Below are 12546 nucleotides of genomic sequence, written 5' to 3'. Positions count from 1 at the left end.
TACACGGGACTCATACATGGAAAATAAAGCCTAAGGGCCTGGATTTTAATGAGAAAAAAACATTTCCAACATTCTGGTAGCTTCGAATGGTCTAGTCAAAAAATACTTTTGGTATAGAAAAGTCTGTACGTACAGTTCAAACTTGAGTCTGGACCGGGCAAAGGTTATTGCGTCATGGCTGCCCCCCCCATCTGCCCCACCCCGGCCTGTGGGCCGCACACCTGAGCAGCAAGAGGCTGCAGGGAAGGCGGTGCTGTGAACAAAGGAGGGGACAGTGCTGTCCAGAGGCTCCTGACTGCTTGTCACTTGGTGTTAAGGGCCCTGGCCCCTGAGCTGTGCCAAAGTCCAGCCCAGGACCATCAGCCTGTATGTAGGTGACCTACACCCAGGCCCGGGACACACGCACCAAGCACTAGCACTGACAGAAGTTTCCATACGGGGGCTCCTTCAGTAGAGGAAGGAAGAGGTGTGTGGTGAGGGCGGGAAGGGCGGTGGGGGGCTCGGACTTCCAGTGACAGGAGGGCGGGCTCGAGCAGGGGGCACACCTCACTACGGTTGCAAGTTTTCAGTGTTGGGGTGGGGGTGCATCGAGAATGAGGGACGGCCTTGGGGCCAAGTCAGTGAGAGGATTCGTCTTCACTGGCCACCAACCAGGGATAAATTATGGGGCTTCTTATTGGCAACAGGGACAGTTGTTTAGAAAGCTGGATATTTATTTGGATTTACAGTAATTGGCAAAATTCAGTCTTCTTGGAGGCAAAAGTACCTCTCCCAGTTATGGGCAAACTGAAGAAAGGGCCTCACCTAGAAACTGCAGGAATTTCACATTGTGGATGCTGTCCGCTAAAGTGAGCACCATTATAGACTGCGTCTAACTTCAGCTTTCCTGGAGAAACAGCAGGGCCGTCTCTCCCGCGGCTCCTCAGCCGGCAAGCCCGCGCAGTGCTCCGAAGGGACGTTCAGGCCAGCGTTCGCTGTCGGGGTTTGATCCGTGGGTACAACTGCAAACCAACAGAAACAGTCAGGACAAGGCCACGGCACGCTGCGCAGAAAGGGGGCACCCAGAGGGCCGTACGGCCGGCTGCTCTGTCCAGGCCGACACTCGGTGGCCACCCACCCTCTGAGATCCCGACTCCCTCTACAAGTTGCACCCCTGGCCACAGGACAGCCTCTCCTAGCACTTGGCACCCCCTTGAACCCGTGCCTGGGGCTGTAAGGCCCACTCCCTCCCCCGCTCCCTGGCCCAGGCCAGCAGCTCCTGCATCTCTGGTTCTAGGCTGCACCCGCCAGCGGCCAGGCGTGCGGGAGGAGCGCGGAGGCACCGGCTCAGTCACAGGGCGGAGGGCAGTTCGAACCGCGCTCCCCACCACAGATGTGTCGGGACTGCAGAGAGTCGTGATGGGGAGCCGGGCTGCTGCTCGGGGCTCCAGGGCGGGCACCCCCGCGGCTCCCATGGTGTAAGTGGGGGGCCTGCCGGAGCCTCCTGCCGCCTCTGCAAACTCGCCTACCTCCAGAGATGGCGCTGCGCCCCGGGCGGGCAGAGGGGGAGACGGGGACAGGACCGCCGGACGGACAAGGCTGACCCAGAGCAGCGAGCTCGCGGTGCTTACCCCCAGCAGGTTCTTGGGCACGTAGCCCTCCCGGTCCCCGAGGCGAGCCCACCACCACTCGGTCTCGCTCTCATCCTTCCGCCGCAGGATGGTGAGGGCATCGCCCTCGTGGAAGGACAGCTCATCGCTGTTCTGGGCCTCGTAGCCCCACAGAGCATACACGACTCCTTTGTTCATCACGCCCAGCTTCTCCTGCACCCCTGGGATGAGACGGCAAGCGAGCGGTCAGGGGGGCACAGGGGCCCTGTCCCCACCCTTTCTCTGCCCGGCACAAGTCCCGCTACTGGCCAACCTTCCAACTCCCACCTGGAACAATTTCCAAAAGTCAACTAGGAAGCCGCCTGACTGCTCCTGGGTGTGGGGAGCTCCCCACCACCTCACCACGGCCATCAAGCCGGCTCCTGCCTGGAGTGACTGCGGAGACCCCGAGATGAGCTGGGGGCCAATGGCCCGGCTACTTCCCGCCACACTCCTGGCACAGCTGTCACTGTGACTGTGGCCTCGGGGAGCTTGGGGCCCGCTTCGGTTTGTCTCGGCATCCCCAGGGTCAAGTGCAGGGCCGGGCCTGTAGGTTCTCAAGTTAGGTGTGGAGCAGGCGACCCACAGCTGTTGAACCCCTGGAGCAGAGGTGCTGCTCAGCTCTCCAAGTCTGACCCCCGCTCAAGTGGCTTAATGACACCAGAATGAGCCTCACTCCATGGACGGTCACCACAGGACAGGGATGGGGGTTCCCACCCTGGAGCATCCTCAGCTGTGCTCCAAGCCCTGCTGTGCCCCAGAAACGGACAGACGGCTGTTGCCCAGCTCCCCAACCTCCCCCACCGGGGGGGGGGGGGCATCGACACAAAGACAAGTGCTGTTTGTTTTTAGCAATTTGGCAAGAATCTTTCTGACATGGATTTTCAAACATGTTTTTAGGAATGAGCCTAAGAGAGTGGGTGACTTCCGTTCTAACGAGACGGGGGCTGCTCCCCAGGCGGAAGCAGGCTTCTCCCCGCGCACACCAGCGCCGCACCCAGGGGAGGCACCTGCGGCTCAGGCCACCCGCACCCCCACGTACCATACAGGAACTGGGAACACTGGATGTAGCCCTCCTCCATCTCTTCACACTTGTCCGCGGCAGTTTCAATGTCGCTGATGGTGGAGGCAAAAATGGCGGCGCCGCTCTCCACCAGCTGTTTGCAGAGGTGGACGCTGTTGCAAGAGGCAGCGCAGTGCAGCGGCGTCCTGGAACGGAGAGCGGGTGAGGGCACCGCGGGCACTGGCCAGGCCGGCCAGGGACCTCCAGGGCCACACCGGGTCGAGCCCCACGGGCTCATGGCCTGGTTTCTCGTCCCCTGGTGTCTCAGTGCAGGCGCACTGCCGAGCGGGCCTGCCAAGCGGGCCTGCCAAGCTGCCCCCAGCGAGCCGCATGATGGCAGGACCGCTCGGCACGGGCGCAGTGCCTTACAGGGCGGGGGAAGGCGGTCAGTGTATTTGGCCACAATGTAAAAGACCCAAATGTTCAAACCCCACAGACAGGTGCCTGAAGTTTCCACCAAAATCTACAAGAGACCGGGGGGGCCTGCCCAGCGGAAGGAGGGCCCCGCAAGCAGCAACACCAATGTCCAACTGAACGGGACTCTAAGCTTCCTTTCCACACAGGTCATCCGACCCTTTAAAACCAGACGAAGGGTAATGATCTGCCAGATGTGCAGCCTACACCGTTAATCCGGTACCGCAAATCACGATGAGAGCTGTGCTTTTCACAAGAGAACCCAGAGAGCGGGAGCGGGCGGCCGGGCGAGGCGGCCTCGGGCAAGGTGCTGCACAAGCCCACCCTCTCCTGCCCCTGTGCCTCCCCCGTGTCCTGACGGCGTGGGGCCGCCTCCTACCGTAGACCGAGTGCCCCAGGGACCCTTACCAGCCGTCGCTGTCAGCGGCATTCACATTGACCCCGAAGTCCAGCAGGAACTTCACGATGTGGTGGTGGCCGGCACAGACGGCGTTGTGCAAGGGGGTGATCCCTTCGTCGTTGGGCTTGCTAGGGTCTTCCACCTAAGGACACAGGGCGCTTATGAGCCCCGCCTCCCAGCACACGGGGCAGCCCCTGCCTGTGGCTGCGGCTCAGCTCACCTCATAGATAATCCTTTGCACCAGGTCGAACTCCCCTTCCAGAGAAGCATCTAGGAGCAGCGCCAGCGGATTGAATCGGACTCTCAGCCCGTGCCCCGTCCGCTCCGAGTTCGGTTTCTTCAGGTTGGTCCGTTTGCTCTGCCGGGAAGGAAGCACACTTTTGATTTAAAGGTCATGTGCCAACGCACCCAGCCCTGGTGGGAAGGAGGGACAGGGACGGAAGCCTAGGCTAGTGTGTGCGCCCAGCAGCGCTGAGCAGCTCCTGGCATCACGAGGGCCCAGCCAGGCCGCTGCACCTCACCTAGCGCGCTCCGGGACAGAGCGGCTCAGGGGCTGGGCCCTGGCTCCTCAGAGCACCCCTAGCAGGGAGGGAGGCGGGTGACAGCCAAGCTCGGGGGTCAGCAACTCATTTCTACAAACTATAGCGGACTCCCGCTTGCCGCTCTCTGCTCCAGAGGGGCCTGTCTGGAAGGTGGCCCCCCCTTCGTGGCCTGCCCTTCCAATTCCAGCTGCAGCTTCCCTTCCTTGGGGAAATCTGACTGGGTCCTCTAGGGAGCGCTCTGCATCCCCATGTACTTCCTCGGAGCCCCATCTGCGTACTGCTGTACTGTCCTTCCCCTCGGCCGCAGGGAGGGCAGGGACAGGGGTCTGGCAAGCTCCCCCGCCCCCAGCACTATGGCTAACACAGACAGGTCCTCCACAAACACTGGCTGGCTGACCAGGAAGCCGGGGCCCCGATCTAGGACAACACCCACCGTAGAGGCTCCTGGTGCGGGCACGGTGGAGGGCAGTGGTGGGGGGGCTTGGTCTTCCCCTGGTGAGGGGGCCTCGGCCCCAGGGCTGGGGACCTGCTCCGTGGGTGGGGCTGTGGCCACGTTGTTGTTGTCATCCTCGGCAGGCTCAGCCGTTTGGTGGGTGCTTTGGGGACAGATGAGGCCCTCTGGTTCAGGGGAAGGGAGCTCGTTGTCGTTGGCGTCTGACGACGGGGCAGGCTCCGTGGGGAGCGGGGCTGTGGGCCGGGCAGGGCTGGCCTCTCCCAGGTTCCCGTTGGTGGTGTTTCCGTTGTCCACATCAGCCAGCGTGCCCATGAAGTCCTGCGAGGGGCCGGGCTGGTAGAAAGGGGTGCCCTCCATGCCCCCTGCCAGGGTGTTGAAGCGCTGGTACAGCAGCTTCTGGATGTTGGGCCCGCCGGGGCCCTCGGGCTCCGTGATGGAGCTGCGCTTCTTCAGGGGCCGCGGCGCGTTGGCCAGCTTCCGGCGCAGCGCCTCCAGGTCGGCGTCGCTCTGGTAGCGCAGCGGCGAGTGCACGATAGGTGTGAGCTTGGTGGGGCTGAGCGGCCGCGGCAGGCTCTCCACGGTGCCCGAGCCTGTGCCGCTGTCCCCGGGGGGGGCTGGGCTGTCCTGCTCTGGCTCCTTCTCAGCACTTTCTGGAGGTGGCTGGGCCTGCGGCGTGCTCCCGGCCAGCGACCCATGAAGAAACGGGAGCGGCGACGGGGACGTGGAGCCGGATGGCAGCACGGGCTTGCCGTACACTGGAGACAAAGAGGACGGGCAACGAAGGCCCGGTGACGGCACGGCTGCGGTGCTGCTGAGGCCCACTATGACCCCCCCCCTCCCGGGGCCCTCTGATCCAAGAACCCCCTCTCCCCGCTGACTCCTTTTGGAAGGCAGAGTGTCTCTCTCACTGGTCTTTACATTTGGGCTTCCAGAGTTTGGGCTTTTTCAGATGAAAAAAAAAAAACGTGGTTGCAGACCCGACCTCCCCACCTCAAACCAGCCCTCCTTGTTCTCTGGCCGAGGCGGCAGACACCATCCCTCCCCAGCATCTGACCCTCAGGCCCAGGCTGCACACAGGCCGCCTCAGACAGGAAGGCTCTGCCTGCCACCCGGGAGCTGGTGGGAGGGGGGGCCAGAGCCCTGTCCCAAGTAAGCAGCGAGCTTCTGCTGGGGCTTGGGGTGGCTGGGCACTCCCAGGAGTGTGGAAGCTGCGGCCCACGCCCAAGAATGTGTGAGGAGGCCGGAGCCCAGCTGTGACCCGCAGGACCCTGCGTGCGGGTCACAGTCACCACCTGCCCCGGGATATGTGACACCAGGCTCCGTTCTCTCCCCTGTGTCCCTAGAACACTCGGCTCCCAGGGCTGACTGCCCCTCATCTGCCAGGGCTTTTCTCCCCTGCGGGCGCGGGGTCCCAGTAGCAGACACACCCTTGCCTCCCGTCCAGTGGCTGGGCGCAGCCTCTGCTAGGTGGCTAGCAGGACCACATCTGGGCAGAGCCCCCCCACCAGCCCCGGAAAAGCTGCACCCATTTCCACGAAGCAGGAGAAAAACAGGAATTTCCGGGAGCTGGGCTTCCCAAGTACCACAGGGAGGCAGGTGCTTAGATAGGAAGGGAGCACTTCCCATCCGAGCCCACTGCAAAACGGCTCCGTGCACGTCATCTTTTACCCCGATCTCACACGGACCTCTGAGGCCACACTGTACGTAAGAATCTGTTTCAATCCTAAATAGTCCATGGTCCACATGTAAGGCTAAGGGTTGGCATTTTAAGTAAAGATATAATCTGTTAGCCTCAAGACAAGAGTACAAACCCACCGTACCTGCTTTGACAGACTTATTTAAGGTGCTGTGCACGGCTGGCTGGTAATTCTTAGGAGGCGTGGCCTGCTGGAGGTACATGGAGTATATGGAACTGGAATTCACTGTCTGGGGTCCTTTCCTGGGGGACTGTGGCCTTGAGCCTTTATCAGCCAGAAAGGGCCTGATGGCCACAGTCACTGGGAGCTCGGGTTTGCTGTCTCCAGCTGGAAACGCAGGCGGCCCCACCGGCGGGTACGTGGGACTCGGCGGCACTGAAATCCTCTGCTGAATCTGCTGTGACGAGCCAGGCGTGCCCGCGGGCGGCACTGGACCAGGTTTCTGCCGACCGGGCAGGCCTGTGCTGGGCCTGGGCAAGCTGCCTTCCTTCCTCCTCTCCAGGGAGTTTGTGGAGCCTGGGCCCATGGGTGCAGGGCTTGGGTACGTCCCGTAGCTCGGAGGCAGCTGCTTGCCGACACCGGGGACAGGGGGTGGCATTTTACCCATGTCCGTGCCCTAAATTCAGATGTAAAGAAAAAAACAAAGTCACCCTTGGAAAAGTTAAGCATGTTTCTATCCATAGTCACAAGGGAATACAAAGTAGGACTTGTAATCCTTCCACTCAGCATGTGACCAGGCACAGGACACGCTGCGGGAATCGGCGGTGGCCCGTCTGCAACAGAACAACTCCGACGCAGAGCGTCTGCACATGCATGCCTCTCAGGGGCTCGGGGTCCGTGGACTTCTCCACACTTAGTCAGATTTAGACACTCACAGGATTCATTTGCCTCATGACACCGCTCACCCCTTACAGGAAGATGAAGTCTGAACAGTGATACAGTGAGGATCCTGTGGGTGTTTGTGACAAAGACAAACAGCCTACCAGCTTCTCCGCGGTTCCTAAAGCTGACAAGGGCGTCGGCTGGCTTGAGACAGTCCCCTGCTTGAGAGGACCCTCCATGCTCGAGTCCTTCCAGTCCACACCAGCAATCTGCGTGGGCTTCACTGAAGAGCTGGAATTTTGTTTCAATGTTGGCCAGTTTCCATCATTGGCTTGAAAAGAACACAGAATCTGAGTAAAATATTTCCTGAAATGAGCTGAACCAACCTAAGAATAACCCCTTGCCGGAAGCCAAGATCACCTTCCGGGAGATCACATCCAGACAGGGCTCCACGAACCAGGTGCCCCCCCCACCCCGGCTGCTGCACGGCCAGCCTGAGGGTGCCACGTGCTGGCCAGGCATCGCCCTCACGTGCGCAGAGACTTGGTGACCGTGCACGGGGCCAGAGGGCCGTGGAAACGTCTCCGGGCCCCTATCTAAATGCAGGTCAGATCCACTACATCAACACCAATAAATAAAATAAGCATCGGCACTTACTTTACAAACGTGACTTATAAAACCAATTACATGCAGCAATTTAAAAAATTTGTCTTTTGACTTCATAACAGGTTTGACCTGTACTACTTGCACAGTAAAAGAAAAATTTGATTTTAATCTGTTAGAAGAATTCAAGATCACAAGAGGCCAGTACAAGTTCCCACTGATTGGAGTAGCAAGCTCTCATTCTGTTGCAGTGATTAGAAAGCTAGTCGAACCCATGGTTTTAGGAAAGCCACTGAAGAGATTTTTTTTTTTTAAAGCATTTTCCAAACTGAGAAAGGGTACAGAAGCAATCCCTCCTGGCAGTCACAGTGACATAAATAAATTATAACATCTACAGGGGTCGGGACACAGCCTCTGACTCAGGCTCCCGTTCCGCTCCACGGCAGGCACTGGTGAGGGACTGAAGTGGCAAAGACCCCAGCTGTAAGCCACATGGAACAGACAGAAAGCAGAAGGGACTGTTTGGGCCTTTCTGACAGGAACACCACCTCCTCTTTCCTCACCCACCAGCCAGCACGAGCAGGTGGGGATAACTGAGAAGCAGCAGGGAAATCACTATTCCTCAGAACAGTGCTTGCGAAAAGAGCTGTGACTCGTGAGACAGGATGAGTAAATGCTCACGTGTGCTCTGAGCACAAGTGCAGAAGGCGCCCCTTGTGCAGTGAGGGGGGCAGAGCCTCGGGGCACCCTGTAGGGCCCTGTCAGGGGCAGCCTCCTGCGGCTCCAGACAGCAGGGTCCAGAACGGTCCTGGCCAGGCTGCAAGGGTGCTGGTGAGGCATTCCAAGACCTCGATCCAAAACACCACTCTGCTCTGAGGGACCAGTCACAGCCTCTTCCGGGCAAGAAGTGCACGTGCCTTCATGTCCCCTTGGTTGTTATCTTAGAAGTGGGGGATGTGTGGGCCAGAAGCACACGGGTTCACCAAAGATACACGGCGGTGGCCACACTGGGCTGATGGGGAAACAAGCAGCGCCCAGCAGACTTGGGGGGTGGGGTCCAGCCAGGGGTCTCACGGAGTGTGGCCAGCCAGCTGCTTCTGAAATCCACAGTGATGGGAGGCTTTACGGAAATCAGCCACAAAGCGACTGAAGACGGAACTGGGAATTCCCTTCTCTAGGATGAGGCAAGGGACGCAGAAGAAAGATCACTTATTTTCACTATAAAGGACTATAAAGGGACAGTTATCTTCAAGTATGATGGGAGGTTCTTGTATAGGAGCTAAATCTAAAGTCTTTAACGAACTCAGAAAATCATCTTAATTTCATAAAAACAAAACCAAAACCCCCTGCTGTGCCAGGATCTGGCAAAGCCTTCCTGAGGAGCCGGTGTGTGTGGCCCAGCCCGAACTCCACACCTGCTGAAGGAAGTATGGCATTTTCCCCAAGTCTAGATGGGATGAGCAGACCTTTGTCAGTTTGGAAAACAGGCGATTGCTGGGTGAGCTGCATCAGAGAGGGCTGGAGCCCCGCCGGGCCTGCCGGCCGACATACGATTTGCAAACGGGTTTGCAGAGCGCCCTGAGGAGCGGCAGTCAGGCCCGATGTCGAGGTCTGATACTGTCCACAAGCTGGTCGCTTTGGGCTTCCCACGGCCATCTGCGTGACACGGAACCAGAAGGAGTCGACAGTGTGAGTCAGAGCCCTGCAGGGAGATTTCTCCTCCCAGCTCCACGGCTGGGCCGAGACTCTGTCCCCAGTGTTGGAGGGCGCAGCTTGTGTCGAGTCACCTTGCACGGCGGTGGAAAGACCTAGGCTTCGGCTGAACTCCTGCGGGACACGTTCTCCAGGCCCTGGAAGGGTGTCTTCTCCCTGCAACCCCTGGGAGGCGGCCCAGCACACACCCACAGAGAAGAGGGGAACGGGAGATGTCCTCGGCTCAGGAAGTGTTTCAAGTGAAGTCAGCAGAGGAGGAGCTGGCTGTGAAATTAACTGCCACTGGAAACGGACAGATATCTACCCCACTGTAGGACGGCTCCAACTATAAATAAGAGCTTCCCCAAGAACTCTGCCCTTAGAGACTTGCATCGACCCCGCGCTCTGTGTGGCTGCCGAGACACAGCCGTGGAGCGAGTGGAGCCTGGGTGTGAGGCCTAGCCTGCCTGGGTCAGAATCAGCCCCGCGCCCCACAGCAGGCGTGGCAGACCTGCTGCTGCTCAGACTGGGTGCCAGGCGAGAGACCACGCGCAAACAGAAGGCTTCACAGATCTACCGCCGGCCCTGACATCCGCCCTCAGGACAGCCCAGTACTGGTGTCCTGTCGGTACTGCGCTCCGTGATTCCGTGTGTTGCGGGCAAACGCATCACCCCAGCATCAAGAAAATCTTACTGCAAAGAAGCACTGCCTTCTCAATGTTTAGAAAATAGCTGCCTCCTTCCGAGAAAGGAGAGCAGACTCTCCCAGGAGAGCCTGACCTGCCCTCGGTCGGGAAGCATCCTATCAGGAGAGCTGCGCGCCCGCGCGGTGCTGGTCACACCACATGGTTCGGCGCAGCCGAGGCCAAGGCGATGGTCGTCGACCTCTGCATCGATGACGACTACGAGGAGCGCGGAAAGGAATTAGAAGCCCTCACACACTGTTTAGACAGGCTGCCCCTCTGCTGGGGGCGCAGCTGTGCCGGGGGGAGCAGCAGGCTCGGCGCCCTCACGGCTACACGAAACCCATGGCACGAGAGGCTCAGGTCTTAAATAATTCGTGTTTTGGGGGCGCCTGGGTGGCACAGCGGTTAAGCGTCTGCCTTCGGCTCAGGGCGTGATCCCGGCGTTGTGGGATCGAGCCCCACATCAGGCTCTTCCGCTATGAGCCTGCTTCTTCCTCTCCCACTCCCCCTGCTTGTGTTCCCTCTCTCGCTGGCTGTATCTCTCTCTGTCAAATAAATAAATAAAATCTTAAAAAAAAAAAAAAGTAATTCGTGTTTTGAAAAACCACTTATAGTAAAGACGTTCAGCTCGATAAAGAGCATCTGTCCTCAATTTAGGGCCATATTATTACCGTGGTGGCACACAGCTCCCAAACCGGCCAGAAGACAAAGTGCCTCGGGGGAGACGCGGGGTGCACTGCAGGGGCCTCCTCCGAGGCTGCCGACTTCCACGGCTCTCCCCGAAGAAGAGGCCCCGGGCCACTCACCAGATTTGGATCTTCCATGGGCAGCACTCGAGGCAACAGTGAGAGACTGGGGCTTTACGGGGTCCCCTGGGACAGAGTAGCTGCCGGCGCTGGGCACCTGGGTGTAAGGCCCCACCGCGGCGACCCTGCCGGGCGTGCTCAGGGGCGACTGTGGGGACGAGGTGCCATTCACACGGCTCAGCTAGAGAACAGGAAGAAATGAGAGTTAAAGTTCTCCTAAATGAAATCACAAGCCTAGTGCGACAGTCTGCTCTCATGTGAACCACTCACTGCATCATGTGCCCTTAGGAAGCCCCATCATTCTGAAACATCAGTATCTAGAAAGGGCAAGTGTTGAAAGAAGGGCCACAACCCCAGTCCCATATGAGTGATTCTCTCTTTCTGTGAGCCAGGAGAGACAGGAGCTGATGGCAGAACGGAACAGCTTCCCAGGACACCTCCACGGAGCCCTCTTCCCTGGGAGTTGCTCTCTGTCCCCTAGGTGGTCAGAGGTACCAGTCAAAGCCCGGGCTCTGAGCCTTGGCTTCAAATCCTGCTTTGCCCCTTACTCACTGTGCTGCCCTGGTCAAGTGCAAGTGACTTAGCCTCTCTAAACCTCTGTGCCCATGTCTGTAAAGTCAAGATACGGCTTCTTGTAAGGACTGAACAAGCCATGCAGGGCACAACGACAGGGCTTGGCACCAGGTAAGGCTCTGGAGGGCCTGAAGACAGCTCTGCGTGCTCAGCAAGGACACCATGCTACACCCAATGACAGTGATCACGTGATGCTGCCTAACACCACGAGGGTTCATAACAGGAATCCACCTGGAGAATCACGGACGTCTTAGGGCCCCCCAGTCTGTGAGAGATCAATAACCTCTTGTAATTGTTTGCAAAGTTCTGCATACATGAGCCTGTATCACATTGGGGAGAGGGTCTAGGACTTTCACAACTGCCCACAGGTGCCTAGGACTTTTGGGTGGAGACATATCTATGCAGAGGCACCAATTTCTTCTAGAAGATCACCTGAAGTATCAGTGGAAGGCAAGAAGTAACATTTACTTAGCCATCTGTGATGCTTAATTTTATGTGTCAACTTGGTGAGGCCATGGTACCCAGATATTTGGTCAAACGTGTCTGGATGTTGCCATGAACGTAAGTTTTAGATGAGACTGACATTTAAATCAACAGACTCTGAATGAAGCAGATTGCCCTCCACAATGCGGGCGGGTTGCATGCAGTCGGTTAAAGGACTTGAGAGATAAAGACTGAGGTGCTCGGAGAAAGAGGAAACTGGGCCTGCAGATGACCTGCTGACGGGAGCGGCGGCACCTACACTCCCGTGTGCCCAGGCCGCAGATCTCAGGTGTGAATCATGCGAGCCTGTCACTCCAAGTCACTCGCTCTCCACATACCCCCTCGTTCTATTTCCCCAGAGAGCCCTGACTGACAGAACTCAACTAAAGAGTGCTGGGTGAGCAAGTGTGGAGAGTGCGCACACTTCCTCTCCCACGGTCTCTGTGTTGCTCATTGAGAGAAAAAAGAAAACCATTATTTGAAAACATGGAGTTACCCAGATTAGCCACTGACCCTCTGGTTAAAAACAACAGAGTAGACCAATTTGTAAATAAGAGCTTCCACCTGCCACCACTGATGACGACACTCAAATAAGGGCGGTTGCCTCTTCCTCTGGCACCCTCCTAACCGCCCACCTCCCCCGCCAAGCCCCTGACGCCCACACGCGCCTCCGGAGAGCTGCC

General features: G+C 58.5%; 1 protein-coding gene across 1 annotated transcript in view; it reads right to left on the bottom strand.

Annotated features, from left to right (window-relative positions):
• Positions 1-17: 17 nt before the first annotated feature.
• PPP1R13B (protein phosphatase 1 regulatory subunit 13B) overlaps positions 18-12546 on the bottom strand; it is an 85336-nt gene continuing 72807 nt past the window's right edge. The window contains exons 9-17 of the mRNA XM_040641335.1: positions 10808-10988; positions 7182-7351; positions 6322-6814; positions 4481-5256; positions 3726-3863; positions 3514-3647; positions 2671-2837; positions 1611-1810; positions 18-1001 (exon numbers count right to left, since the gene is read on the bottom strand). Of these exons, the coding sequence (XP_040497269.1) occupies positions 960-1001; positions 1611-1810; positions 2671-2837; positions 3514-3647; positions 3726-3863; positions 4481-5256; positions 6322-6814; positions 7182-7351; positions 10808-10988 (2301 nt within the window). The 3' untranslated portion in view covers positions 18-959. The remainder of the gene's footprint in view (positions 1002-1610; positions 1811-2670; positions 2838-3513; positions 3648-3725; positions 3864-4480; positions 5257-6321; positions 6815-7181; positions 7352-10807; positions 10989-12546) is intronic.

This window comes from Ursus maritimus, unplaced genomic scaffold (genome assembly GCF_017311325.1).
Source record: "Ursus maritimus isolate PB19 unplaced genomic scaffold, ASM1731132v1 scaffold_25, whole genome shotgun sequence".
NCBI lineage: Eukaryota > Metazoa > Chordata > Mammalia > Carnivora > Ursidae > Ursus > Ursus maritimus.
This window is presented reverse-complemented; position numbering and strand designations above follow the sequence as displayed.